Here is a 26,221-nt window from a genome sequence, read left to right as displayed (position 1 = left end):
AAAACAAAATATGTTACAATGTATAATCATACTTTATTTTATTTACAAATTACAATATCACTTCTCAACAATCAACAATCATGACAAATTTCTTTTAAAATAGCCAGTCAGCTCACATCGCCTTAACACCATAATAGCTTAACAAATAAGATAAAACAAACTTCAACCAACTTGAATGATTCCAATGACAACTTTAACCTTTAACCTGCTGGAGTTGACAGTGGCTAACCTTTGCCATCAGTATAGAGCCAGGCCAGGCTCAATCATCAGTGCAGTCTGACGACTAGACTCTATACTCTTGGCTGACCAACAATAAAACTGCATACCCATTTCTCTTAAATTGATAATGGAAAGTTCTAAACATTGAAGCCGGACAGGTCCATTTGAGAATCTAATGGGTTAAATGTTAGATAACTTGTATGTTCCTTGACTACTAATTCAATAAATTTATTCTAAGAGGTCTTTTTGAGCAATCTTTATCATATTATCATAGTTTCACTATACAAAATTCATAGATGAATATTAGTATGCACATCTAAAGACGCATTCCAAAAATGCCCGTACTTATCAGCTCAAGTCCATTAACACTTGACATATACCATCGGAGCTATACCAAACTTGCTAGTTTTTTGGTCTTCCAGACCTTTACTCTTTAAGTATCAATACCGCAACAAATATATAGTTTGATCATTTATGCCACAGTTGTTTTTCCACTTTAACAAATGAAGCTGTACTGGAGAAATATTTGGCGTTGGCTTCCTGGACCCTCTTCTCTGCTGCCTGTGGATTGACTATCTCCAAACCCTGAAAATACACACCATTGGATGTCATCAAATTTTGTTGCATTTGTGCTAAATTGTGAAAAAAATTCTTATATCAATACTTTCTAAAATTTTCAAATTAATTTGGTGGATTATAGTTTGATAGAGTTTATTGAATTCAGATTTTTTTGAAATGTACATGTGAACAAAATTTCATAACTAATAGAAATCTTAGTTCACAATAATTTTTTATGCTCTGTGTTCAGTCATGCTTTGGCATATCAATTAATCATGCATCATCACCATCATTTTTCAAATAAGACAAGATAAGATAAGATAAATTAAGATAAGAAAACTAACCTGTAAAGGTGTGAAAGCCACACTTGAAGCTGTACCAGACACCTGTTTCTTCACTGTTGTACTGCCTCCCCATGTCTGCTTTTCTTTTGCTATTTTTTGCTGCAATGTGTAACATTAAAAACAAATGTTAAAAAGTACTAATAAACAGAATGTTTTATGTACAATACTGCATGCAGGAAACCTTAAAGCTTTGAAACTCAACGTCTTAAATAACTTAACTATATACACTAGATTAAATCATTAGATTAATTTGGCGCCAATGTCAGTTAGTCATTCAAGCTTCAATCTAGAGACCACTCTGGAAACAATGAATAACTATCTATTTCACAAAGTTTATCAACCTCCAACGTTTCGAGGGGCAATGTAAAAGTAAAAACCCCTCTTTTATCAAGGAGTTTGCTGTTCATAAGCTTCAATCTAAATCTAATTACTATATTAAGAGTAGTGATATCTAGTATCAAGCCTTACTACTGCATATTAAACCTCTCCCTCCCTTTATATTTACTAAACCCATAATCCAATATGGAACCATTCTATTATCATTATAATTCATAAATCTTTCTTAATCCCCAGTAGTGTAGTGGAGTATAAACATATGTGAAGGTAAAAAAGTCTATTGAATTTTTTTTTAAAAGCATTCTTGGTCAGTTAACATAAAAAGATTCTGAGTCTTTTTATTCTGGTATCAATTAATGGTCAAATTAGTGTAGGTACATGTATACAGACTATACACTGTACAATATAATATAAGGGCAATTACCTGTAAAGACTTGGATATTCTAGCTTTTGTTTTAGAATCAACAACTGGTCCCCGGATTCTACCAGTCTTCGATTTACCGATGGTTCCCAGCGAGAATCCAAGATCTTCTTGATAGGCATCTTCCTCGATCTAAAAATAACCAACCAATCAAATCTTATACTTTTCTAAAATTATGAAATAATGAATGTCAAATTTTTCTTTTTATTCATTTAGTTAAATAACCAAAAAGTGTTCAAAATAAGGATAAATAGCCTTTACTGCGTTACTAACGCAGTAGAAATATAGTTGTAAATACTGAAAATCAGTCATTAATTGCACATAATATGTAAAATATTATTACTTGAATCTCGAAACATTTTACTTTTCCTTACATCTTAGTACATTTTTATTAAGTTTGATTTTATGAAATATTTTAACTCATCTGGAGGCATGTAGCTTTAAATAATCACATTGATTTAAAAAATAAAAATGTGTAAATATTTTATCACTTCTACACTGCTATTAACACATAAGTGGTTATTTCTACATAATTGCCACACTAAATGTAATTTCTGAAAAGTGTGAATGACAACTGTTATATCACCTACTTTGTACATGAGAAAATATATCTAGAAATTGAAACAATTCTTCAATTTTTGCTTAGCTTAGCAAGACTCTTTACTTCATGGAAGAGGAAGACTAAAATGTCTTAAGTGTATCATTTCAAGCACAAGGGAGTACCCAAGTAGAAATACCAATCTAATGTAAACTAGCATATAGCTTCCACACATAACAGAATTAAAAGTGCCTCATGGGATTCAAACCCACAGCAGGGAGGGTCAAACCATTTGAAGTGAGCAACCTTAACCACTCAGTCACAGAGTCCACATGAGTTTGAGGATTGTATCGTTAAACATATGCAATGACAATGCATTAGATTTACTTACCTCTCCGAAGTTCATTCTGTTAGCCTGCTTTCTCATTTCAGTTAGACCCAACCTTTCCTTCATTTTTCTTGCTCTGTAAAAATAATTCATTTTCTATCTGTCACTCTTGAGCAAGACATTATCATTCATGTGCATGACAAAATAAAACTAGATCATAAATACCTTACATACTTGTTAATGCTGTTAACTATTGTCAAAAGCAACACAAGAAATTTTCATTTTCAAAATGATTTATTTCCAATTTAAATGAAGCCAATGAAAATTTTGAAAAAAGAATAGAAACAAGCAATTATCATAGTATTGCAAGCAATCCATAAGTCCCCTACCGGTTAGAACCCTATCAACATTCTGAAGGGCCATTGGCCATTCACTAATGTTTCAATTTTTCTCTATTTTAAGTAAATTTGTTGGAAAAGTTCTTTAAAAGTGATCACAGGAAACAGTTTTTATGAACAGACAGACAGACAGACGGACTGAGGACACTCTAAAGTTAATATTTGAAACATCCCTGTTACCAAAATATAACATTTTAAAAGCAAAATTCTTAAAGAGGAGATAACTCTTGAATTAAAGATGCAATTTCATAAAAATTTTCAGCTCTTTTTGACTAATCACAAATATTGTTATATTTGCCATGTTTTAAGCCTATTTGTTGCCAAGGCAACTGATATTTTATCAAAATAGGAAGAACAGATAAGACATGCATAATCTCAAGACTGCTATCTACCCATATGTCAAGTTTCATAAAAATATTTCCAGTACTTTTTGAGTTATCACTGGATTCAGTTTATGTGTAAAATTTGCCAAATTTTCAGTCTATGTGTTGCCATAGCAACCAGAATTTTCAACATAGGAAGAAAAGAAAAAGACGTGCATAATCTCAAGACTGCCATCTACCCATATGTCAAGTTTCACAAAAATATTTCCAGTACTTTTTGCGTTATCACTGGATCCAGTTTATGTGTAAAATTTGCCATATTTTCAGCATATTTGTTGCCATAGCAACCAGAATTTTCAACATAGGAAGAAAAGAAAAAGACGTGCATAATCTCCATACTGCCATCTATCCATATACCAAGTTTCATAAAAATATTTTCAGTACTTTTCAAGTTATCGCGGGATCCAGTTTTGTGGACGGACGGACTGACAGACTGACAGACGGACGGACGTCCGGCCGAAATGGAATAAGGGGCCATTTCTTTTGTTATTTTCTATTGTTTAATAGAGGGCCAATGGCCCTTTACTCTATTGTTACGGAATTAACTCTATTGTTCTCTTTTGTTCTGTTTACAGTTAGATGGCCCCCTATCCTGATTCGGTAGTGCGGACAGACAGACGGACGGACAGACGGACGGAGGGTAAACCTAAAGTCCCCTCCGGTAAACCGGTAGGGGACTAATAATGCACTATAAAGAATTTTTCTTTTATCATGATTTGGCAATAGAGGTAAGCAGTACATTTTACAGTAACCATCAATTTTGCTAGCAGCTTAAGCCTACAGAGAGCACTGTTATACACAAAGACATAAAATGTTAAACATAAAGACATAAAAATATTTCAAACAACAAAAATAACATGCCACAAAAAAAATTCTCGAGAAATTCAACTTATAAATTCTATACTTGACCTGGCTATGTGATATTCACTGCAGCCTTAGGCCTGGGTTAATATCACATTAGTAAGGTCTGTTGATTCATAGATTTTGATATTCACCCCAACAAACCTTCATATAAAAACTGTTTTAATTATAATAACCAAATTAAAATTCTTCATTTGGTAATATGTCAAAGTTTTCCGATTATTTTTTCCACACAAAAAAGCCCTAAATAAGCAGATGGAAAGTGCAGAAGTTGTTAACCTATTTTCGGCAATATTTGTAAAGCAGGTTTCCTTACATAAAAGAAATCATTTCCCAGGTTGGTATTTGAACCCATAAAGTTGAGAGACAGGCACTTAAAAGAGTCAATAGTCTTAACCACTCTACCATATATAACTACAAAATACCTACAGTATGATATAGAATAACGAATGTAAAATATAAACATACCGTCTACCACCTCTCTTTTTTCTGGCCTGATCTATCGGGGCAGGCAAAGCTTTGGCCTGTTTCACAGGTGGTGGTTCTTGTAGCTTGTCTAACTTTCCCTCTATATCTGTTCGGAACTGGTCGCCATAACTACCATCTACACTCTCATGACAGCTGTCTACTCTAGCTGCTAGGGCACATTTAGCAGACACCAGTCGAGCTGCTTTCTTTCTTAAGTCCTACAAAATCATGTAAGATTACAATGTAAGATATATTAAAGTCTTTCAGTTTAGTTAAATTTAAACATGTTTATTTCAGCTTGACTGCGAGGAAAGTTTGAAGCTTCTCTGAACCAGCCTTAAGTCAATTTCCTTGAATTAACGAATACAGCTGTCAATGTGTAACTTATACTAAATCAATGCTGTTTTCTTTCAAATAAAAAATTTAATGCTGAATGACAACGCAAATAACACTATGAAAGTCTAAGTTTTGATCATTCAAAAAGTAATTATTTGGCAATGACCAATAAAACACTTTATTTCATGCTTTCCAGTGTTTTATTGTAATATATCAGATGATTATATTCTGATAAACCACTAGTGAAATTTATAAAATATAATTTTCACTGTAGCCGGACTATATCTGAATGCGGATGAAAAGAAAATCATAACTGAATGGAATAACAGGCAGAAATAAATGCCGTCATACGTAAATTTTGCTTCTTTAGAAAAAGAAAGTCGATGTCACCATACATTATGTTAAAAATGTAACAAAATTAGAGAAATTTAACAGAACTATATTTCAAAATTGTTGATGTGACGTCATGATGTGATGACGTCACAAAGAAGAATGCGCGACGTTACGCGGCAAAATCAGTAAAAATTACTTAAAATCACTTAAAACGCATGAAATAAAAAGAAAATTTATTTGTTTTACATATAAGATTGAAATATATTTCATTCGTGAACACCAGCTATTATATTTTCACTCGTGGCTACGCCACTCGTGAAAATATTGCATCTGGTGTTCACTCAGTGAAATTATATTTCAATCTTACATGCAAAACAAACAAATATCCTCTATGTGTTTTATGAAAAATAAAAAATTTTCAACTTGATATATACATTTAAGTTTTACAGAAATTTGATGAGCAGCTAAGAAAACTGCATAAAATTTGAATATGAAAGAAGTTTTTGACATTATACACTACAGGAGCTCCACTGAGGTCCAAATGCATAACAACAAGATATGAAAAACTTATATAGATCAACTAGGGCATTTAAAACAGAAAAAAATATATATGAAAAAGATAATAAAGAAATATACTCAAAATTAAATTGAAAATTTATAGTGAATCTCTGCCAGATTTGAGTTAAATGTATTTCCCATAAAAATGACTATTCTGGAAAAATGGAGATTGCTAATGATCTGAAATTTTGCACACAAGTTATTTGTTAGACCCATATCAAATGGTAATAAAATCTTGAAATAATTATTTCCAGTCCGCTGATGTCTTGGTAGTCACGTGGTTGAGTCACTTGGTTGAGTCACTTGGTAGAGCCACGTGGTAAAGGCACGTGGTGAAGTCTTGTGGTGGAGTCACATGGTGAAGTCACGTGGTGAAGCCACGTGGTGAAGCCTCGTGGTGAAGTCATGTGGTAAAGTAACAACAAGGTCTTGTCCATTATAATATGAAGTTCATCCCTTCAATAACAGCAAAGTTACAGCCAGTTACAGCCAAAACAATGAAAATATCAATAATTTGAACTTCAAAGTCAAGGTCATTAATAAGTGAAGGTCAAGGTGTGTCTGGTTATTTTTAAGGGATATCCTTGAAGATTATTATGTTCAAGTTTGAAGACAATCCATTCAAAAATAACAAAGTTACAGCCAATAACAGCATGAACAAGCAAAATTTGGACTTTTAACCTTGAAGGTCAAGGTCAATTATGGATGAAGGTCAAGGTTAGTGTGGTCTACTGAAAGGTCTTGTCCCAAAGGTTGTTGTGGCCAAGTATGAAGACAATACACCAAGAAATAAAAAAGTTATGATCCAGGTACAAGTTTTCGGACGGCAACGGCAACGGCAAAGGCAAAGGCAACGCCGACCTGACTATAACAATACCTCTACTTTTTTTTCAAAAAAAAATAGTCGAGCTAATAAAACTATTTGAGCCGTGTCATGACAAAACCAACATAATGGGTTTGCGACCAGCATGGATCCAGACCAGCCTGCACATCTGTTCGCTATCAGTTTCTCTACTTGTAATAGGGTTTGTAAGTGAACAGCATGGATCCTGATCAGACTGCGCGGATGCACAGGCTGGTCTGGATCCATGCTGGTCGCAAACGCATTATGTTAGTTTTGTCGTGACCCGGCTCATTTTAACTTACTGGTGGTGATTTCTGTATGAGGTCACACTCGTAAAGTATGCCTTGATGAGGCTGCATCACTGTGGATGAAAATCCAGCTAGTATTTTCTTCTGTGATCCAAGCAACATGATGTTACATGCAGGCATCTTGGACAGGTTTGTCAAACCTCCGGCTACACCTGCAATAATAGTAAAAACTGATGTAAATTCTGTACTATAGGTCTAACTCTCCTCATAAATACTTATCAGTTGTTTGTTTGTTTTGCATAGTTTTATGGCGCACCATACATTTAAGTCATATGGCGCCGAACCAGGAAATATGATTTTAGCTTAGCTCGGTTGTTACAAAAGCAACACAAAGGGTCAAAACCACCTCACCTGCTGGAGCTAAGAGTGCATAGACTCCAGTAATTCAAATACATTTAGTTGTCTCTTACAATCATGCAGGTTTAAACAGTGGCTGCAATTTTTATGCCTCAACCCTTCAAGGCAACCCTTGTGCCACAAGGGGAAATACTTATCAATCATTCATAACATCATAGAATAGCAAATTCATTATTGTTGTTAAAACCATAACTTGATTGTAAAGAAAGCCTGTAGCTTATACATGTATGAACCATATAATTTTTTGGAGTTAATTTTCTGGAACTAACCAGTACTGGTATTGTATGTCTCCGGACTGACAATGTTATGGGACACCTCACCTTAACCTAAAGTAGAGGAGACTTAAAAGTGTTTGCTTAACATTTGATCTTTTTGGTTTAACACTTGTTTCACAGAAAATCTGCAATTACTTTTCTCAAACCAGGAAATTGATGTTGTTATGAAAAGGGCATAAATATCACATAAATATACATTTGTGCAATAACAACTGGAGCAATAGAAAGTTTGAACTTTGATAAGTCAATCCCTATGCTTATGTAAGTGTTTATTCAGTAAAGAAGAGCTGTCGGTCTGATAGCCTGCTTGACTTTGTCAGTGCTTGACAGTAAAACAAGAGCCTAGATAATACAGAATTAGTAAGGTCAAAAAGGGCCATATTTTTGTTAAAATCCATGTGATGTTTTCAAATAAGTGTGTGAAGCTTCAACACAGCCCTTCAATAGTTTTGGAGATACCAACTTGCAAACAAAATCTTCACCAAATGGGTGAGTACAATACCTCTCCCTTTTGTTTCAATAATCAAGCTAAAAAATGGCCGCATTTTCATCAGGCATATAAATAATAACTTGCATTATGCAACTAAACCAAACTACTTTCCTGACATTTCTTAAATTATTTCAACAGGAGAGAAATACATGTATAATAAGCCATGGCTTTGATTAAACACAATCAAAAAGCAATTTTACAATATTTATAATAATCCTTGTTTTTATGCCTGTATATATGAACATATTTTCACAAGCATTTTTTCTAAAATTTGTCACTGGTATATAACTTACCCATTATTTTAGCAGCTGTAGAAGCACCCACTATAATAGACAAATTTGGTGCTATATATGTCATTCTAGACTCTACATACTCATGTATCTTTCTCTTAAACTCACTTAGTTCTAAAGCCTGCAAAATAAAAATAGCACAACATAAAATGTCAGGCAAACATAATGATTCTATATAAATATCTTAACTTCTTACATGAATATATCTATATAAAATACATGTACATTACATATTTTGGTTCTGATTAAGCCAGTAAGTTGGCAGAAGACATATATACCATATAAATATCAAACAACTTATGAAATCTAATTTACTGCGAGTTATGAACATTTTAAATGACCCTTCACTCCTTTTTACCATAATCATTTCCCTTACTTTAAAAAAAAACCCATAAATTGTGATAATATTGGCAAAACCATAGAGTGCTATAGGTTATCAATATTAAAAGAACAATATGCTACCATGTCACAGGCTTCTTCAACAATCTTCATTTCATCATCAGTAAGTAATGACCTAAAAACAAAATACATTGTATATAAATATGAATTTTAAATACATTTTTAATATTACCATTTAAAGATATACTATGCTCAAAATTGATATTTGACAATAATGATCAATGCTTCAAGTCTCTTGTAAATATAAAATAAACAAGCTTTAACTTCACACAAAGTAAAGAACCAACCTGACCAGTAATAGAGAATGTTGCTTCCCATACATAGTTTGTACATTCTTTTATTCAAATTAGACATATTCAGTAAAAATTTCATAGATTTCAATAAAGTTCTGCAATAAAAATATTTTACTCAAATATGATGCACCTTTCCCCTCTGTGCTTTATTCAAGGTACAATTAAACAGACACATCTAAATAGAACCACTAACCTTGCATACACTAGCTGGGTAGCTTCCTCACATAAAAAGTACCAAACAATAGTAATGGCTAAATGATTTACAGTTAGTGGTCTACATCATTTGGTAACAGAGGACTCTATATTATTAATATGTATATACCACTTGAAATTGTAGTAATACACCATTTAGTTAACCTGGAATGTACTCCCAACTACTACTGATATATGAGTGCAGAAACTAGAACTGCCACTATCATTGTCAGAATCAACAGTGGCCATTTAGAGCTCAAGGACAACCTCCCTGCCAAATCTGAGGTTACTAAGCCAGTGCATTGCTAAGTTATGTATTCTACATGCTTCAAATGTGAAAATGTCAAAATCAATACATTGTGGACAGGACATTCTTTAGTAATTGAGAAGAAAAGCTTTTTTTTGTCAAGGTCCCTGTGACCTTGACCTTTGACCCAGTGACCTCAAAATCAATAGGGGTCACCTTATAGTCATAATCAACATCCATGCCAAATATGAAGACTGTGGGTCAAAGGAATCTAAAGTTATTGGGCAGACAAACTTTTTGAAGTCAAAGTCCCTGTATCCTTGACCTTTGACCTGGTGACCTCAAAATCAATAGGGGTCATCTACTAATCATGACTAACCTCCATTCCAAATATGAAGACTGTGGGTCAAAGGAATCTTAAGTTATTGGGCGGACAAGCTTTTTGAAGTCAAGGCCCCTGTGACCTTGACCTTTGACCTGGTGACCTCAAAATCAATAGGAGTCATCTACTAATCATGACTAACCTCCATGCCAAATATGAAGACTGTGGGTGAAAGGAATCTTAAGTTATTGGGCGGACAAGCTTTTTGAAGTCAAGGCCCCTGTGACCTTGACCTGGTGACCTCAAAATCAATAGGGGTCATCTACTAATCATGACTAACCTCAATGCCAAATATGAAGACTGTGTGTCAAAGGAATCTTAAGTTATTCGGCGGTCAAGCTTTTTGAAGTCAAGGCCCCTGTGACCTTGACCTTTGACCTGGTGACCTCAAAATCAATTGGGGTCATCTACTAATCATGACTACCCTCAATGCCAAATATGAAGACTATAGGTCAAAGGAATCTTAAGTTATTGGGCGGACAAGCTTTTTGAAGTCAAGGCCCCTGTGACCTTGACCTTTGACCTAGTAACCTCAAAATCAATAGGGGTCATCTACTAATCATGACTAACCTCCATGACAAATATGAAGTTTGTAGGTCAAAGGAATCTTAAGTTATTGAGCGGACAATCTTTTTCAAGTCAATGCCCCTGTGACCTTTGACCTGGTGACCTCAAAATCAATAGGGGTCATCTACTAATCATGACTTACCTCCATGCCAAATATGAAGACTGTAGGTCAAAGGAATCTTAAGTTATTGGGCGGACAAGCTTTTTGAAGTCAAGGCCCCTGTGACCTTGACCTTTGACCTAGTGACATCAAAATCAATAGGGGTCATCTACTAATCATGACTAACCTCCATACCAAATATGAAGACTAAGGGTCAAAGGAATCTTAAGTTATTGGGCGGACAAGAAAAAACCGACGGACGGACAAGCTGATTCAAGTATACCCCCCTGCGGGGGGTATAAAAAAATAGTTGGTACATTACAATTCTTTGTAAAGTAGGAATTTCTAGAATCTTGATTACCTACCCTTGAGTTGTAGATGCTGTAACACTAACAACCATTATAGTGGCTGAAGTGAGGATATCTTGTAAAGCAGCATTATTTTTACTATTCTCCAGAATGTTGTTACCTAACTCCTGTAACATATAAAACAATATCATAATTATTATAAGTTACCTTACTCCTGTATCATATAAAACAATATCATATAACAGACATGGTCTCACAATTCTTTACCAGAGGGGGTCGAAATAAATTTGTCAAAGGGTAATGCATATTCCAAATAGGCGTTGGTATTTTATTAGGTTCTGCGTGATTTTTGTTTAAAAAAAAAGTAGTAAGTGAATATCCAGAGGTTGGAGAGGTTCCACAAACTTGGGCAATTATAAACTGATAAGATAAATAATTGCTATGCTTCCATGTAGTAACATATTTGAAATAATTGAATTAAGAAGATAATTGTTTTGAAAATTATTATAGCATTAAGTTACATTGCTCTTGACAAATGTTGAACAAAGTTGTCTATTCAACTGATTACAACTGAAACTTGTTTTTAAACCAGAGATGAACATTCAGTTTCAAATTCATGCACTTGATTGGATGATTTGAGCATAAACTTGACATTGCCCAATGAAAGAGCTCTATGACAAGACTGGTTCCCTTTTAAAAATAATATTGTAAGACTGGTTATAAATGCAGATAACACAATAATACAAATGTATTACATACCTTAACTGTGCAAACATACTGTAGTGGATCACTGATCAAGGACTCTAACTCTGGAAATCTTTTCAAGTAATGATCTCTTGTGAATTTATGTATCACATCTGTAAGAAGTATATATATTAATTTTCTTTATTGATGTCAATTTCTAAATATTCAGACATACTTGGCATTTCTTCATTATTCTTTGCAATTCTTCCATCTCTAATGCTTGATTAATACCCATCTTTTTTATAGCAGCTAGTCTGTTCTTTATAAGAAACTGATATATTTCCATCATAGGATTCAAATTATTCCTTGACAAAAATCATTAAGCTCAAAACCTTTTTTCACCGAATATGTCATAGGCAATACAGTGTATTTTGTCATAAGAGTCAATGAATTAAAGATTTTTAATTAACTGGCCCAAATTCTAGTTTTGAATTTATTCTACTATATATTTAACTTAAATTTTTTAAAATTTTCACTGGCCCGAACTAATTTTCACTGGCCATGGGCCACCGGGCCAGTGCTAAATTTGATGACTGTCATTATCTATAAACCATCACCTTATATCTAAATTATAATCAGAACCAGAACAGGTTACTTAGGTCTTAAACTGTATCATTAATAGTCTCTTACAACCTATAAAAATATTCATATTAACTTTTTCTAAAATTCTCTGAGTAGAGCATGTATGTAATGAACAACCAATATGCTTGCTACATGTTCTAGCTCATTTGGCACATGTATGAGTTTTATTTCAAAACTAATGCAGCACTTAAAAATATCAATATTTACTTACTTATTTCATTATCAATTTCTACAGTAAGGTTATTGGCTTGTACAATCAGCTGGTACTCTGGGTCAAACTCCACTGGTCCTGCCACTGAAATGATACAAATATTGAAATAGATACTGTCTTTTAAAGGAGCTCCACTGAGGTGGACAGTCTAAAAACATAAAATTTGAAATTTTAACATAGATCAAATTTAGCAATTAACCCATTACTTCATGAGCATTTTGTGAAAAATGGCTGTTTTCATTGAAAAGTCTCCCGTTACAAGTTCAAATTGCTATAATACTATAAAAACTGCTTCAACACTAATCAAACTTGGCACAAATGTTGACTGGACCATTGCCCTTGCAACAACATGCTCAGGCTTAAATTTTCTGTTACCATGGCAACGAGGGGACATCTCAAAATTGCCAAAAATCACTATTTTGCGTTGATTTTTTCCATCAAAATTGATTTCAAAGTGCTGCAACTTCTCAATGGATTGAGATAGAGTCAAATGCTTTTCAGCGTTGGTTACATGTTACCTTATTATCAATCTGGGGTCATTTACAGCCTCTCACAAGTCCAAAATTTTCTTGGCGATGAGGGGGACTCTGCCCCCCTTCAAACCCCCCAAACAGAAGGGGATGTGTGATTCTAGTCCAATTCGAGTGAAAAGCATTTTATAATCATTTTGCACAATAAAAATGATCATTCTTGAAGAATGAGGTAAGGGAATGATCTGAAAATTTGCACACAAGATATTAGTTCAAACTTACATCAAATAGTACGCAAATCTCAAAGAAATATTTCCAGTCGCACCATGTCAAAAGAAAACCTCATTGGAGTCCCTTTAATAATTTAGGACAACATAATAAACTGACCAAGAATTCTAACTTCAAATCACTGCTCACTGACAACTTTTTTTAAGTTTAAATAAAAACTAGAACTGTGTCCAAAGGACACGGATGCCCCCACTGACAATATATATATGGTATATAGTAAAAAAATCAACAAAGGGCCATAATTCTATTAAATTTGGTCACAGCAAAAATTCCTTCCTTTACTTCTATCTACACATTAAGGTTGTTCATCCCTGGAAGTTTAAGCAAAATCTGCCATCCGGTTTAAGAGGAGTTGCGTTCACAAAATTTCTATATGGTATATAGTGAAAAAAATCAACAAAGCGCCATAATTCTGTTAAATTTGGTCACAGCAAAAATTCCTTCCTTTACTACCACCTACACATTAAGGTTGTTCATCTCTTGAAGTTTAAGCAAAATCTGCCATCCGGTTTAAGAGGAGTTGCATTCACAAGATTTCGCGACAGAAGGACGGACGGATAGACAAGTGCAACGCTATATGCTCCCACTTTGTGGGGGCATAAAACAGAATATTATTATGTCTTGTGAGAAATTGAGAATTAGAGGTGATGTTATTTAGTTTTAAAGTGATCCTTATATCTATAATTGGCCAATTATAACTGATACAGTTTTGTAATTTTATCATGCCATAACTTACATAAATCTTATTACAATTTGCAAAGTTAAGTAACTTACCAGCTTCTTTTCTTTTCTGTTTGGAGTATACTTCCACCTTTTTAATCACATCAGTCAGCTGAAAGAGTTAATATTAAAACTGAATTAGTCACATGTTTCCTTTTTAAAAACTCTACTTTGAGACATTCTACCAATAAGCCAATGTCAAACTCTCAAAAATCCCTAGAAAATTAATAAGAGTTGTGTAATGAGAGGTTACAAAAAGGAGAAAATTAAAAATCAGGGTTTATTCGATTCATAATTATACAGTATAAGTTAAAAAAGTAATTTATAATTTTACTAAATTTTAAAAGAAACATCAAACATTATGATATAAAACTATAACCTAACCTCATCACTATCTCTTAATTTGGCAATGTTCCTAACAGAATTTTTGGTCAAAGTTTGTGTTTCCATGGTAACATCATCAACATCAGCAAGTTCCATGGTTTGACCATCGCCATCATTCTCTTCGATATCATCTCCTGCCTCTTCAAAATCAGCCAGTAATTCATCAGCTAACGACATGCTTTAATCTGTCTGAATGGGTGTATGTCTGCAAAAAGCATTCAAAGGTTATCATTATTTATAGCCACTCTATACTTTCACAAATGTAGACTGACATACTCGATGATAGGAATAATCCCTTACATTATTAACTGTATATGTCTGTGCAAAGAACTCATACATTTTATACGATGGTGTATCAGAGATAAGGGGCGAGTTTCAAGCATTAAGCTTTCTACTCAATCCTGGATGCAATTTACCAGTATGTATTGAAATTTTGTTTGAAAATATGGAAGAAACAAATAGTTTAAACCAAATCATACTTCAAAAGACTACATAATAAAATTGTCAAATCTATGAAGTTGCAGGCAAAAAAAATTACTTACAATGTATTAGCCAAATAGCATGCTGTTGTATTTGCAAATTTCATATGCCAAACTGAGATATTACCTATGAGATACATGTATAATATAACCAGACAACAACTGTGTCTTTATATACAGTCTTGTGTAATGTTGTTTAGACATTCAATTGGCAGATGATTGATCAAAAGGCATTGTGTTCAAATCATACTCTTACATTACTTGGCTTAATATTCTTAACTAAATTAAACAAGAGGGCCATGAGGTCGCTCACCTGTATATAGGCCCCCAGAGCGGGGCCAGTTTAAACCCCAGGGCTTTTATTTTAACAAACTTGGAAGACACCCATTAGAAGAGCTGTTTCATGTCAAGTTTTTACTACACACATATTCTGAAAAACAATGATCTCCCCCTGTCCCCCCTCCCCCCGGCAGGGCCAATTTTAACCCAAGGGCTTTTATTTGAACAAACTTGGTAGACACCCATTAGAAGATGTTTCATGCTAAACATCTAAGCTCTAGCTCATTGGGTTTTTTAAAAGAAGTTTTTTAAGTTTTTACTATACACAAATAGTTAAAAACAATAACACCCCTGGGGCGGGGCAAGTTTTGACCCCAGGGGTTTTATTTCAACAAACTTTGTAGACACTTACTAGAAGGTGTTTCATGCTTAATATCTAAACTCTAGCTATTTGGGTTTTTTCAAAGAAGATTTTTAAGTTTTTGCTATACACATATAAGGAAAATCAATGACCCACAGGGCAGGGCCAATTTTGACCCCAGGGCTTTTATTTGAACAAACTTTGTAGACACTCACTAGAAGATGTTTCATGCTTAATATCTAAACTCTAGCTATTTGGTTTTTTTCAAAGAAGATTTTTTCAGTTTTTGATATACACATATAATTATAAGGAAAATCAATGACCCCCGGGGCCAATTTTGACCCCAGGGCTTTTATTTGAACAAACTTGGTAGACACCCATTAGAACATGTTTCATGCTAAATATCTTAGCTCTAGCTCTTTGAGTTCTTTAAAAGAAGATTTTTTAAGTTTTTACTATATGCATATAGGGAAAATCAATGACCCTCTGGGGCGGGGCCAATTTTGACCCTAGGGCTTTTATTTGAACAAACTTGGTAGACACTCACTAGAAGAAGTTTCATGCCAAATATCTAAGCTCTAGCTCTTAGGGTTTTTTTTAAAAGAAGACATTTAAAGTTTTTTCTTTCAGTTGCCATGGCAACCAGAGTTCTGGAATTAAATTCTTTGAACAATTTTTAAAGATGACCACCAAAGGAACATTCTTGTGAAGTTTGGATGAAATTGGCATAGTGGTTTATTAGGAGATGTCATTTAAAGTAAGTTTACGGCCAGACGCCGAACAGATGGATGCTGGACGAAAAGCGATCACAAAAGCTCACCTTTTGTGACAGGTGAGCTAAAAATAAATCCTTTTATAACAATCAACAACATAACATGGAAGGGTGAGCCCTGATCGGACAACACTAATCTTTAGTCAACTGTCTCATTACATTATGTCCCAGATGCATACACTTTGTTGAGTAGGCTAACTAAGTAACTTTAACATTCCTTGAAAAGGAATGTTAAGAATTAATTCGGGTATGAAATAGAAGTGGCTATTGTACATAATCATACAAGTAAACACCATATGAAAAATATATCTATATGGCAGTGTATACAGGGACATTCTTGCTTGATAACATTTCAGGTTACCTGGTAATTTGTGATACCGGTATTATTTTGTTCATTTTATGATTATTTTAAAGACAGATGAAAGTTTATTGTAGCTTAAAGTCAGGGTTCTAGCCAGCCTATTATTGCATGAAGTGTGTGACATGCCTTCAAGCATTGTGGTATAATTGCGTCTTTTGTGTGTGTATAACTATTTGATACTAGAGTGGGTGGACCAATGCTTGGCGTAAAAATACTATATTTGATATATATGACAAATTCAAATCAACGTCAACAAAACTAAATGTTATATGTCCATTTTCAAGAACGATGATATTGTTTTAAATAGCCATTGTGTAAAATTCACTAATCACATAATGACGTACATGGCGGGAGCTATAGATAGTCCGGATAAACAAGTGCTGTGTGGTGAGGTATGGTAGTGTAACCGTAATCCGGAACATACCGTTCCCGGAAGGTACGAGATTTAGTCCGGGCAAGACGAGAACGATTCCTAGCCGCCATCTTGTAAGAAGGTAATTAGAACGGCAAGATAAATCCGAAGAATCTGAGAGATATAAATGGTCATCCGTACAGGGAAAGTGTTTCAAGGTAAGCAGAACACTTTAAATGGTGGCAGCTACTATTCGAATTCACGTCAACTTCGTAGGAATTCTACGCAATCCGGAGGTAAAACCAGCGATTTTCTCAACCATAAAAAACTTTCGTTTTCAAATATTGAAATCTAAGTATTTCCAATATTTTGGAGGGGGAAAAGGGACTGTTGGTTTGGATTGAACAAGCACTGTACGTTTAGATGATTTAATGTGGAAATTTTGCTAAAATTGAGTATTTAGAGTACTCTTTTGGTAAAGTTTAGAAACTTCGGATATTCGGACTTACGACGCATGCGTATTGGAAAGCTAAGCTTCCGCCCTGGATCAGTTTCGCACGTGAAAACTGTGCCAGTTCAGCATTATATTTTTAAATATTTTTGAATAATATTTGGGTTAAATTTTTTGGTATATTTTCAGCGGTTCAGTATAATTGATTGAATTTATTTGCATTGTTGTTTTTTCAAGGTCAATACACAAAGTAGATTTACTCTTTTTTGGATTTTTGTTTTGTATGTTTTATAGTTGAAGGTTTAAAGTCTTCCCCTTTTAATTTTAATTTTACAAATTAGAGGAAAAATTTCCCATTGTTTTTTAATAATAAACGGGGCCCCCCAAAAATTTTGAAATTTTATTTTTCGTTTTTGTTTTTTGGAAATTACTAATAAATATTTTTATCAAAATTTTTTATCGGGAATTTTTTAAAAAATTTTAAATGAAAATTAAATTTTTCCAGGAAAAAATATTTGTTTTTAAAATTTACTTTAAAGAAATTTTCGAAAGTAAAAAAAATTGGGAAAGGGTCTGTTTGGTCAAGGGACTGATTGACTTGACCAACTTTAGCTAAACCTTCACTGAACCCCAATTGAAACGGAATTATAATTAAATTCCTGAAATTAGTCTTTCTTTAATTTTTTATGGGGCAAACCAATTTTAAGAAAAAAAATAATCCCAGGTTCAGCGAAAAGAATTTGTGGAAAAATTTTGTTTCGAAAAGGGAACTCTAAAGATTTCCCGGGGCCATAAGTTCAAGGAATAGCTGAGTCTATTTTTAAATTAAACCCCAATTCCGTAATAAGTGGAAAGGGAATAATAACACTTTGGAAAAAGTGCCCTGCAAAGACATGTTAGGAGCCGCACTTTAGAAAAAGGGAAGAAAGGAAGCTCTGCTGGGACTTCTTCACTAAAGCTTGAGGGTTTTGCAATTAGATTGGGGGAAAATAAAAATTTACCAAAAGGTACCAAATCTTCTCAAGGGAAAAAGATTCTGGTGAAGCAGGGCGACAAGTCCGAGCATTTTGCGACAGCTTTGTTGGAAAAATGTTCAAGAAAAAGGGGAAACTTCCATTTGAAGATTTCTGAGGAGGCCGACAGAAAGTTTCCCTTTTTCAAGTAAGGATTGGCAAGAGGTACAAAAAGTCTTTGAAAAGTAGCCAAAGATATCATTCGCGCCAAAAAATGCAAGTAGTGCGGTTGACCCCCTGTCCTCAAAGGCCAAGTCTTTGAGTGGTGGGCGCGTCCCAAGCTAAACACAGCTGCTAGGTATGATGATTCTTCAAGTGATGAATTATCTGGACTGAGTAGACAATCTTCTCCGCATCCTAGAGTTAAAATAGCGCGAAAAAGTCCGAAACTGCAGCATTTATTCGGAGTCTGCCGAAGAGGTTGCAGTATGATGGAAAGGGAAACTGGCTGGCATTTAAGCAGAAGTTCTTTCGTTATGCTAACGCATGCGATTGGACGTCAGACGAATGCCTTGATGGTTTATGCTGGTGCCTGACTGGAAAAGCCGCTGACTATCATGCAATCATCGTGGAGAGAGATGGCGATATTTCTTATCGGAAGCTCTTGCAGAAACTGGAGATGAGATTTGGTTCCAGGGAAAACCTGCTGAAAACACCCAAAAGGTGTTTCCACAAATTTTCCCAAAACCGGGGGTTTTTTTGCGGGAGTTTTCTTGTAATTGCGGGGCAAAAGGGTCATGCCCCTTTCCCGGACAAATTTTTGCTTTTCCCAAAGGGCCTGCCTGAAAAACTTATTCCAAAAAAAGGGCAGACAGTGACAAGTTTTTGGGGGTTTTGGTAGAAAAAAAATTTGGGGCGGAAAAGGCCGTAGCCAAATTGGGTTTAAGACCTTCAACCATGGAGAGGAAATTTGAATAAAAGCCCCCCCCCCCCCCCCCCCCCCCCCCCCCCCCCCCCGTTTTCCTTCCGCCCCCTGCCCCAAGTCATTTTTTATGCCCCGTTCTAAAGAGGGTTTTTTAAAAAGAAAGTTGTGGGGGCAAGGCGCTAATTTTTTTTCCCCCCAAAAGAAAAAAGCCCCCGGGGGTTTCGAAAACCCAAACGTTTTTGGCCCCATTTTCATTTGGGGGAGTTTGGAAGTGGGAAAAATTGAGAAGCTTCAAGATTTTTGACAACAGGGTCCTGAAACTAGAGGGAGGAGAACCCACTTCTAAGGGAAGAAGCGGGAGGGGTTAGAAGAAATTTTTTTGGTTTGGAAAAAGGGCCCTTTTTCAAGTCTGGACTGCCCCCCACGAAAATAAAAAAAAACAAATAAAAAGGGGGGGGAAGGAAGAAAAAGTTGTTTTCCCCCCTTCTGGGTTTTAGCGCCAAAAGTCGGACAAAAACCAGCGTCTTTTTCATGAAAAGCATGGAGGAGCCCCCAGGTTTGTGAAAAACAGTCAGGGACTAACCATGTTTGGAAGTTTTTTCTCGATGTAGACGGGCGGGTAAAGAAACAAAAAAGAAAAGGTGTTGGAATTAGTTCAATTGGGGGCCTCTTTTGGTTTTTGTGGGAAAGAAAGTAACAAAAACATTTTAAAGCCGGGTTTCCGGGAAGGAGGGTTTTTTTCCCATATAAACTTTTTAATCCTAGGGTGTTTTTTTTCAGAAGAAATGTCAAAGCTGCTTTGTCACAAAATCCCGGGTATGGGGGCATTTACGATATGTTTCGGGGGTCAAAACTGAGGAAATTTCCCTTTTGTTGGGGGGAAATGTTGATCATCGAAAAGGGTTAAACTTGGAACCTCGCATGAGGGACAAAATTTTGGGGCAATTTCTTGGTTTTTGAAAGGGGTGTGTGAAAAAAATGAAGTTTAAAACCGCTGACAATTCATAATTTATCTTTCACAATAATGTCGATAACCAGGTATCACGAGGGTGCCGAAAGAAAAATTTTTGCAAAAAAGTCAAAAGGGTATCATCCCCAAAAAGCTGTTTAATTTCTGGAAAAAGATTGCCCGGATCCATTGTATCGTCGGCAATTCCAAAAGGTTCCACAAGGGTCGGCAAAAGGTTCACAAGGAAAGCAAAATGTAAAAATTTTGTTTTGGGGGTTGTAAAAAAAGGGGGCCAAACAGAAAAAATCAAGGTTTCAAAAATGTTGGGCCAAAAAGTTTAGTGTGTTTGAAAGATGCTGTAAAGATTTGGTGAGGGCAGATATGAAGAATACAGAATCGAATGCTCTTATTGGTTTGGGAGGGAAATAGGGGCCCAACAGTTTTGAGTAGTGGAAACAAACTTTTCGCTAGAACCTGCAGATGTAAAAACTTCCGCCAGCAGCTTTTGCTAAAGTTCTAAGAGCTTTTAGTGCTTGGGTATTTAGTATTGGCCAAAAGTCAAATTAAATAGTTCTAGTAGGTCCTGGGCTAAGGTCCACTGTTTTTTTTTCCACGGACTGAATAAGTTCTATTGAGGGACATGGGCGATACTAAAGGTAAGATTCCCATTAAGTAGAAAGGTTCTTCAGATGAGTCAGGATATATACCATCAGGTGGTCTCAGGGGTGTTGCAGTGACCAGGGCCAGGTTTAAGAAGACATTCTTCTGGTATGGCAGGGGTCAGGATTACGCAAGTCATGTGACGACATGTGGAATTGCATTTGCAGCATGAAGACGGATGGTCATGGGCAGGTTGGCACAACAGGTCCTGTTCTGAAGATACAAGGAAAACAGAGGTTACAGCCAAAGCAAGCTGTGTGGTGCCTTTGATGCTGTTGGGCGATCTTATTGGGAAATAAACAGAAGCCTGGGATATTAACAAGTACAAATGTGCAATGCTAAGTTTGTTGCTTTCTTGTTCTGTGTTAATGTGGCTGCTGTGGTGTAAAAGGTATCTCCATAAATCTGTAGTCAACACTCAGGTTTTTGGTGTGGAGGTGTAAGCTGCAATCGGCTTAGGAACTGGACGCTGGCCGCTGTTTAAAACAGTGCCCAGGAAGGTAAGATATCTAAGATATCAGTTATCCAGTTAAGCTATCTGTCAATAACTTGTCAGATAGGCATTTGCAGATTACTGTTGCACAGGCTAAGCCTGCCCACTTATAATCTGTGTTTACAGGCCAACGCCTGTAAAGGCGGTATTGTGGGTACTGGTTTGAAACCCAGGAGTGGACTTGAATCTCGGGTTTCCGCACTTCCGGTGAGAGGACTTCATCTTTAAAGTCAGGGGGAGTGTGGTGAGGTATGGTAGTGTAAACCGTAATCCGGAACATACCGTTCCCGGAAGGTACGAGATTTAGTCCGGGGCAAGACGAGAACGATTCCTAGCCGCCATCTTGTAAGAAGGTAATTAGAACGGCAAGATAAATCCGAAGAATCTGAGAGATATAAATGGTCATCCGTACAGGGAAAGTGTTTCAAGGTAAGCAGAACACTTTAGCTGTTTGCGTGAAAATGTACCATAGCTTGGCGTACAGTGCTACATGATGCAGGTTTTTTTTTAATAAAATCTTTTTATAACTTATGAAGAAAACATATTGAATCAATTGTAAAAACCAAATTAGGTTCATACATTTACAAGTACCAACTTTTAGTTTAAATTTTACAGCCCCAGAACTCTAGTGTAAAAAAATTTTAATAATTTATATGTTGTGGAATATTTACGGTCGTTCGTCTGCTATTAGCATTATCGTCTGCTATTAGCATTATCATGTGACTTCACCAGCAGTAAACTGCACCAGGATAAAATGGTGAAAGATGTAAAGAAAAGCACTGATTACCTTAATCGGAGATAACAGTACTCTTGAAACATTTTTAGATATTCAAAAGAAATATTTTTTACGCCGAGCATTGGTCCAACCACTCTTGGCTTATATTTTGAGCCTTTCTGATAAACGGGCCAAATAAGGTTTACGTTCCCGGTGGATAACTACCAGGAATAAATTATGCATGATAAGGGGTTGAAACATTTTGAGGTCGAAGCGTGTGTCATTATTTTTATCATTGAGCTGACATATGTTATTATAAACAAGCTTCTGAAATCACCCAGTGTTTCTATATTCTGAAACTGAAAATATCTTCCCCTTGTATGCAAAAACAGTAGCTATTATAACTAACCAAATAACTGAAAACGGCAACAAAACGTCCATGCAAAACACCGAACAGTCGCTTAGAACATAAGGTAATAAAAATTGTATAAATCCCGTTACATAGCCGTACGTCAATGATAAAAATTATAAAAATTTAACACCACTAAAAATTCTTCAAAGCCAATAACAAGCAACATAAATTATTCGTAATGAGCAGTTTATTCTTTTCGGAAGTCGTCCACAGCTGAATAAGTGTAACACCAAAGAAATCAATATATGTGGTAATGTTATTGAATCACAACATTGTATACGGTATCTTGGTGCTTTTTTGGATGAGTCTCTAAATTTCAAAGATCACATTAAAAGAAAGTGTAGAACTGCTATGTTAAACTATTTCAAGATCAAGAGCATTCGAAAGTATCTGACAAAGGAAGCCGCTGAAACACTTGTTTTATCTTTAGTAATATCCCATTTAGATTATTGCAACATCATTCTATACGGCATATCTCAAAATGAATTAGCCAAACTTCAACGTATTCAAAATATGTGTGCCAAACTGGTGTTAGGTCGTTCCAAGTATGATAGTTCTAAACGGGCATTATTCGATCTGCACTGGCTTCCGATTAAAGCACGAATCAGTTTCAAGATACTGACATACATGTATAACTGTTCGGTAGGAAACGCACCATCATATTTAATAGAGCTTTTGTCTCATCAAGTGTCAAAACGAACCTTAAGATCATCTGAATCCTCAGTTGGTTGTTATGTTGTTCCTTTTAATAAGAAGAGGACTTTTTCTGACAGAGCTTTTAGCACGATAGGACCAAAAATTGTGGAATGAACTACCTATTAATATGAGAAAATGTGAATCTGTTGAAATTTTCAAAAGACAACTGAAATCATTTTACTTCAAGGACTTTTTTGCACTTTTTTTAAGTGACGCTGAAGGCATTGTCTGTTCCTTATTGTTTTGTGCATGTTTGTATATTTCTAGTGTTTTTTTTATTATTTTCAATGTGTAATAATAATAATAAAGTCTAGCCCATGTGTTATCATGTGCAGGGGTGCAGGGGTGTAGATTGTTACATGTTGGTGGGGATTGACCCAATCACTGTGACCGTCGCACTGCTGGGAGTATTGTGTATGGTAGCACTGGGAGTAGCACATATAAGGTATATAGCTGTACAACGCCATTGAATATGTATTCTATATGTAGAAATAGGCGTTAAATCAAGTTTTCAAGTTTCAAGTTTCATTTTCACCTACTCTAATGTAATTATTACACTTTACAAGAACATTTTCCACATTGTACAATAAACTATGACTATTTTCTTATAAATAGTTTTACACCATTTAAAAAGATAGTTTAAGCGAAATTGGGAAATCAATGTAGAAAATTGGGAAACATGATTTAAAATAAAAAGATTAATCTGCCTGACTGGATAAAAAATATAGAAGTACAAATAATGAAGACCAAGATAAATGGAAAGAGTATAGTGGCAATATTTCTATCCTGCCATTTTCATAAAAAAAAAAATACAAAATGGTAAGATTATGAAATTTCCTTTCATGTTAAGAATTTAAAATCTGAAAATTCCCCTTATGTCTGATTGTCATTGATTTATGCTATATATTTTACAGCCATTCAAAAGCAAAAATTCTATACTCCCAGTTCTAGAGTCCGTCCCTCTCCCATACACCCATTCTTTAGTTTACCCCAGTGTTGTAAAGAGAAGCTTTGGAACTTAAAATACCGTTGCTTTAACCTAACCTAGTCAAATTTATCTTATAAGTACTTCGGATTACTAGATATCTAGAGGTTATCAGCAGATAACCAGCAGTTAAGACGTATCATGCATAGATCCAGCATATCGCAAATATGAACTTATAAATCAAAACCACTCACATTCATTTATTTACCAAATGAAACACAAAATTCCGCTATTTATAATATGAAAGAAATTGAAGATGTTTTTTAAGATCATTATATTTTTCCGTGAAAAAAAAATCAGTTTACACTTTTAAATGTGTTAAGCCCTATTTTTATTAGATGATCCTTAAGTTTATGTTTAAATGTTGACAATGTACTTTGCAGTTTTATGTCAGCTGGAAATGTATTCCATAAAGCTTCGCTTTGTATGTAAATGCTTGTTTCATATATGTAGATAAGGTTAAATTTAGCCAAGTTCACTTTTTATAATATATACGGTAGTTATTTCCCTTAAAGGCCAAACCAAATCTATTGTGGTGTTATGTGTTCATGTTTGTCTTGGTTCCTTTTGTTATGAGTGATTGAACTGGTTTTGCAAGTTTAGTGATGGATGATTGGTTTTGGTATGCAAGTTATTTTTAGATGATTTGGTTCTGGGATATAATATTTTCTTGGTAACTGACCACTCCTTGTCTCGCTTTCGAAGTGTAAAGAGCTATAAAAATATTTAACATTCAGTAATTTCTTTATAGAAATACTTGATTCTGATTTCTATTATTTCATTAGATCTCATCTATATAAAGCCTGGTATGTATATTTGTATATATTTATTTGTGAAATTGTTTTTATTGTAATTTGAATTGTTGTGTAATATTCTGTATTATGTATTTTGTGAAATGTATTTGTCTTGTATTATATTTGGTTGTAATGTGATGTCTTATACTTATATTATTTGTTACAGGTTTTATTCTTTATTGAATAAACATATATAAACATATCAAGGTGTTTATTGTTGGAAACCCCCTACTACATATAATTTGTCCGTGGCCTGAAAGTGAGAAAGATATTTATGCGCTAAAGAGCGAACATGTATATAAATATTTATTACCCTTCCAGATTTTTTCCGCCTTTTTGATTGGATATTGATCACCCGAAAGAAATTGATATAACCGAGCCAGACGGGTAATATACGCACTAAATTTCCCCGTTTGGTACCCAACGTTGTAAACAATATGCGCTGAGGTGATGCGCGTACGGTTCGATTTTACGCGGTGTAAATTCCGATTTAAAAGCACTTTTTAACTGTCAAATGATAAATATTTACCAAAGTAGAGTAATGATACATATAACCATCAGTATCGAAAACAAATATAGACCTTGTGAAATCTTGATATTAATTACAAAAAGTGCGTTCAACAGACTACTCCTTTTCTCTTGTTTACTTTCTTAAGGTACGGGAAAAATACGTCATGTATTTATGTGACGTCATGTTGTGACGAAGAGGTATCCTAAAGGGAATGATATTTCGACGTTTCATTTGAAACAGCAATGATTTTTTTTAAAAAATCGTCTAAACTCGGGAGGGGAAGGGTAATAAAATTATTATTTTGGTTTTGGAGTGATATATGTGGATATATTACCTGCCAAGATAAAATATCACCCTCGCCTAACGGCTCAGGTGATATAAAATCTTAACAGGTAATATATTCACATATATCACTCCAAAACCAAAATAACATATAATATCATTATTAGAAAAAAACTAGTATTTCAGATATATCTGGGACAAAAAAAATATTTTATTTGTCCCTGGATATATACATGTGCATGTATTTTGCTGCAATTAA

General features: G+C 34.8%; 1 protein-coding gene across 1 annotated transcript; it reads right to left on the bottom strand.

Moving 5' to 3' along the window:
* Nucleotides 1–671: 671 nt before the first annotated feature.
* On the bottom strand, nucleotides 672–22,754 carry LOC132726037 (U4/U6 small nuclear ribonucleoprotein Prp31-like). The gene is made up of 14 exons (XM_060711287.1): nucleotides 22,692–22,754; nucleotides 14,533–14,737; nucleotides 14,203–14,260; nucleotides 12,671–12,754; nucleotides 11,893–11,990; nucleotides 11,191–11,300; nucleotides 9,108–9,159; nucleotides 8,649–8,766; nucleotides 7,228–7,385; nucleotides 4,855–5,072; nucleotides 2,808–2,880; nucleotides 1,882–2,010; nucleotides 1,122–1,220; nucleotides 672–804 (listed from the first exon to the last, which is right to left on the bottom strand). The coding sequence occupies exons 2-14, from the start codon at nucleotides 14,707–14,709 to the stop codon at nucleotides 688–690; spliced, it is 1,491 nt and encodes a 496-aa protein (XP_060567270.1). The 5' UTR covers nucleotides 14,710–14,737; nucleotides 22,692–22,754; the 3' UTR covers nucleotides 672–687.
* Nucleotides 22,755–26,221: the final 3,467 nt, after the last annotated feature.

Source organism: Ruditapes philippinarum, unplaced genomic scaffold (assembly GCF_026571515.1).
Source record: "Ruditapes philippinarum isolate M1 unplaced genomic scaffold, ASM2657151v2 ctg5951_1_1_1_1, whole genome shotgun sequence".
NCBI classification, from domain to species: Eukaryota; Metazoa; Mollusca; class Bivalvia; order Venerida; family Veneridae; genus Ruditapes; species Ruditapes philippinarum.
This window is presented reverse-complemented; position numbering and strand designations above follow the sequence as displayed.

Excerpts from the sequence above, each read along its gene's own strand:
- LOC132726037 (XM_060711287.1), bottom strand. The coding sequence starts at position 14,709 with ATGTCGTTAGCTGATGAATTACTGGCTGATTTTGAAGAGGCAGGAGAT. Across the intron at positions 11,301-11,892 it reads AGTATGTTTGCACAGTTAAG|GAGTTAGGTAACAACATTCT; the intron begins GTATGTAATACA and ends TATATGTTACAG. Across the intron at positions 2,881-4,854 it reads AAAAAGAGAGGTGGTAGACG|AGCAAGAAAAATGAAGGAAA; the intron begins GTATGTTTATAT and ends TTATTTTTACAG.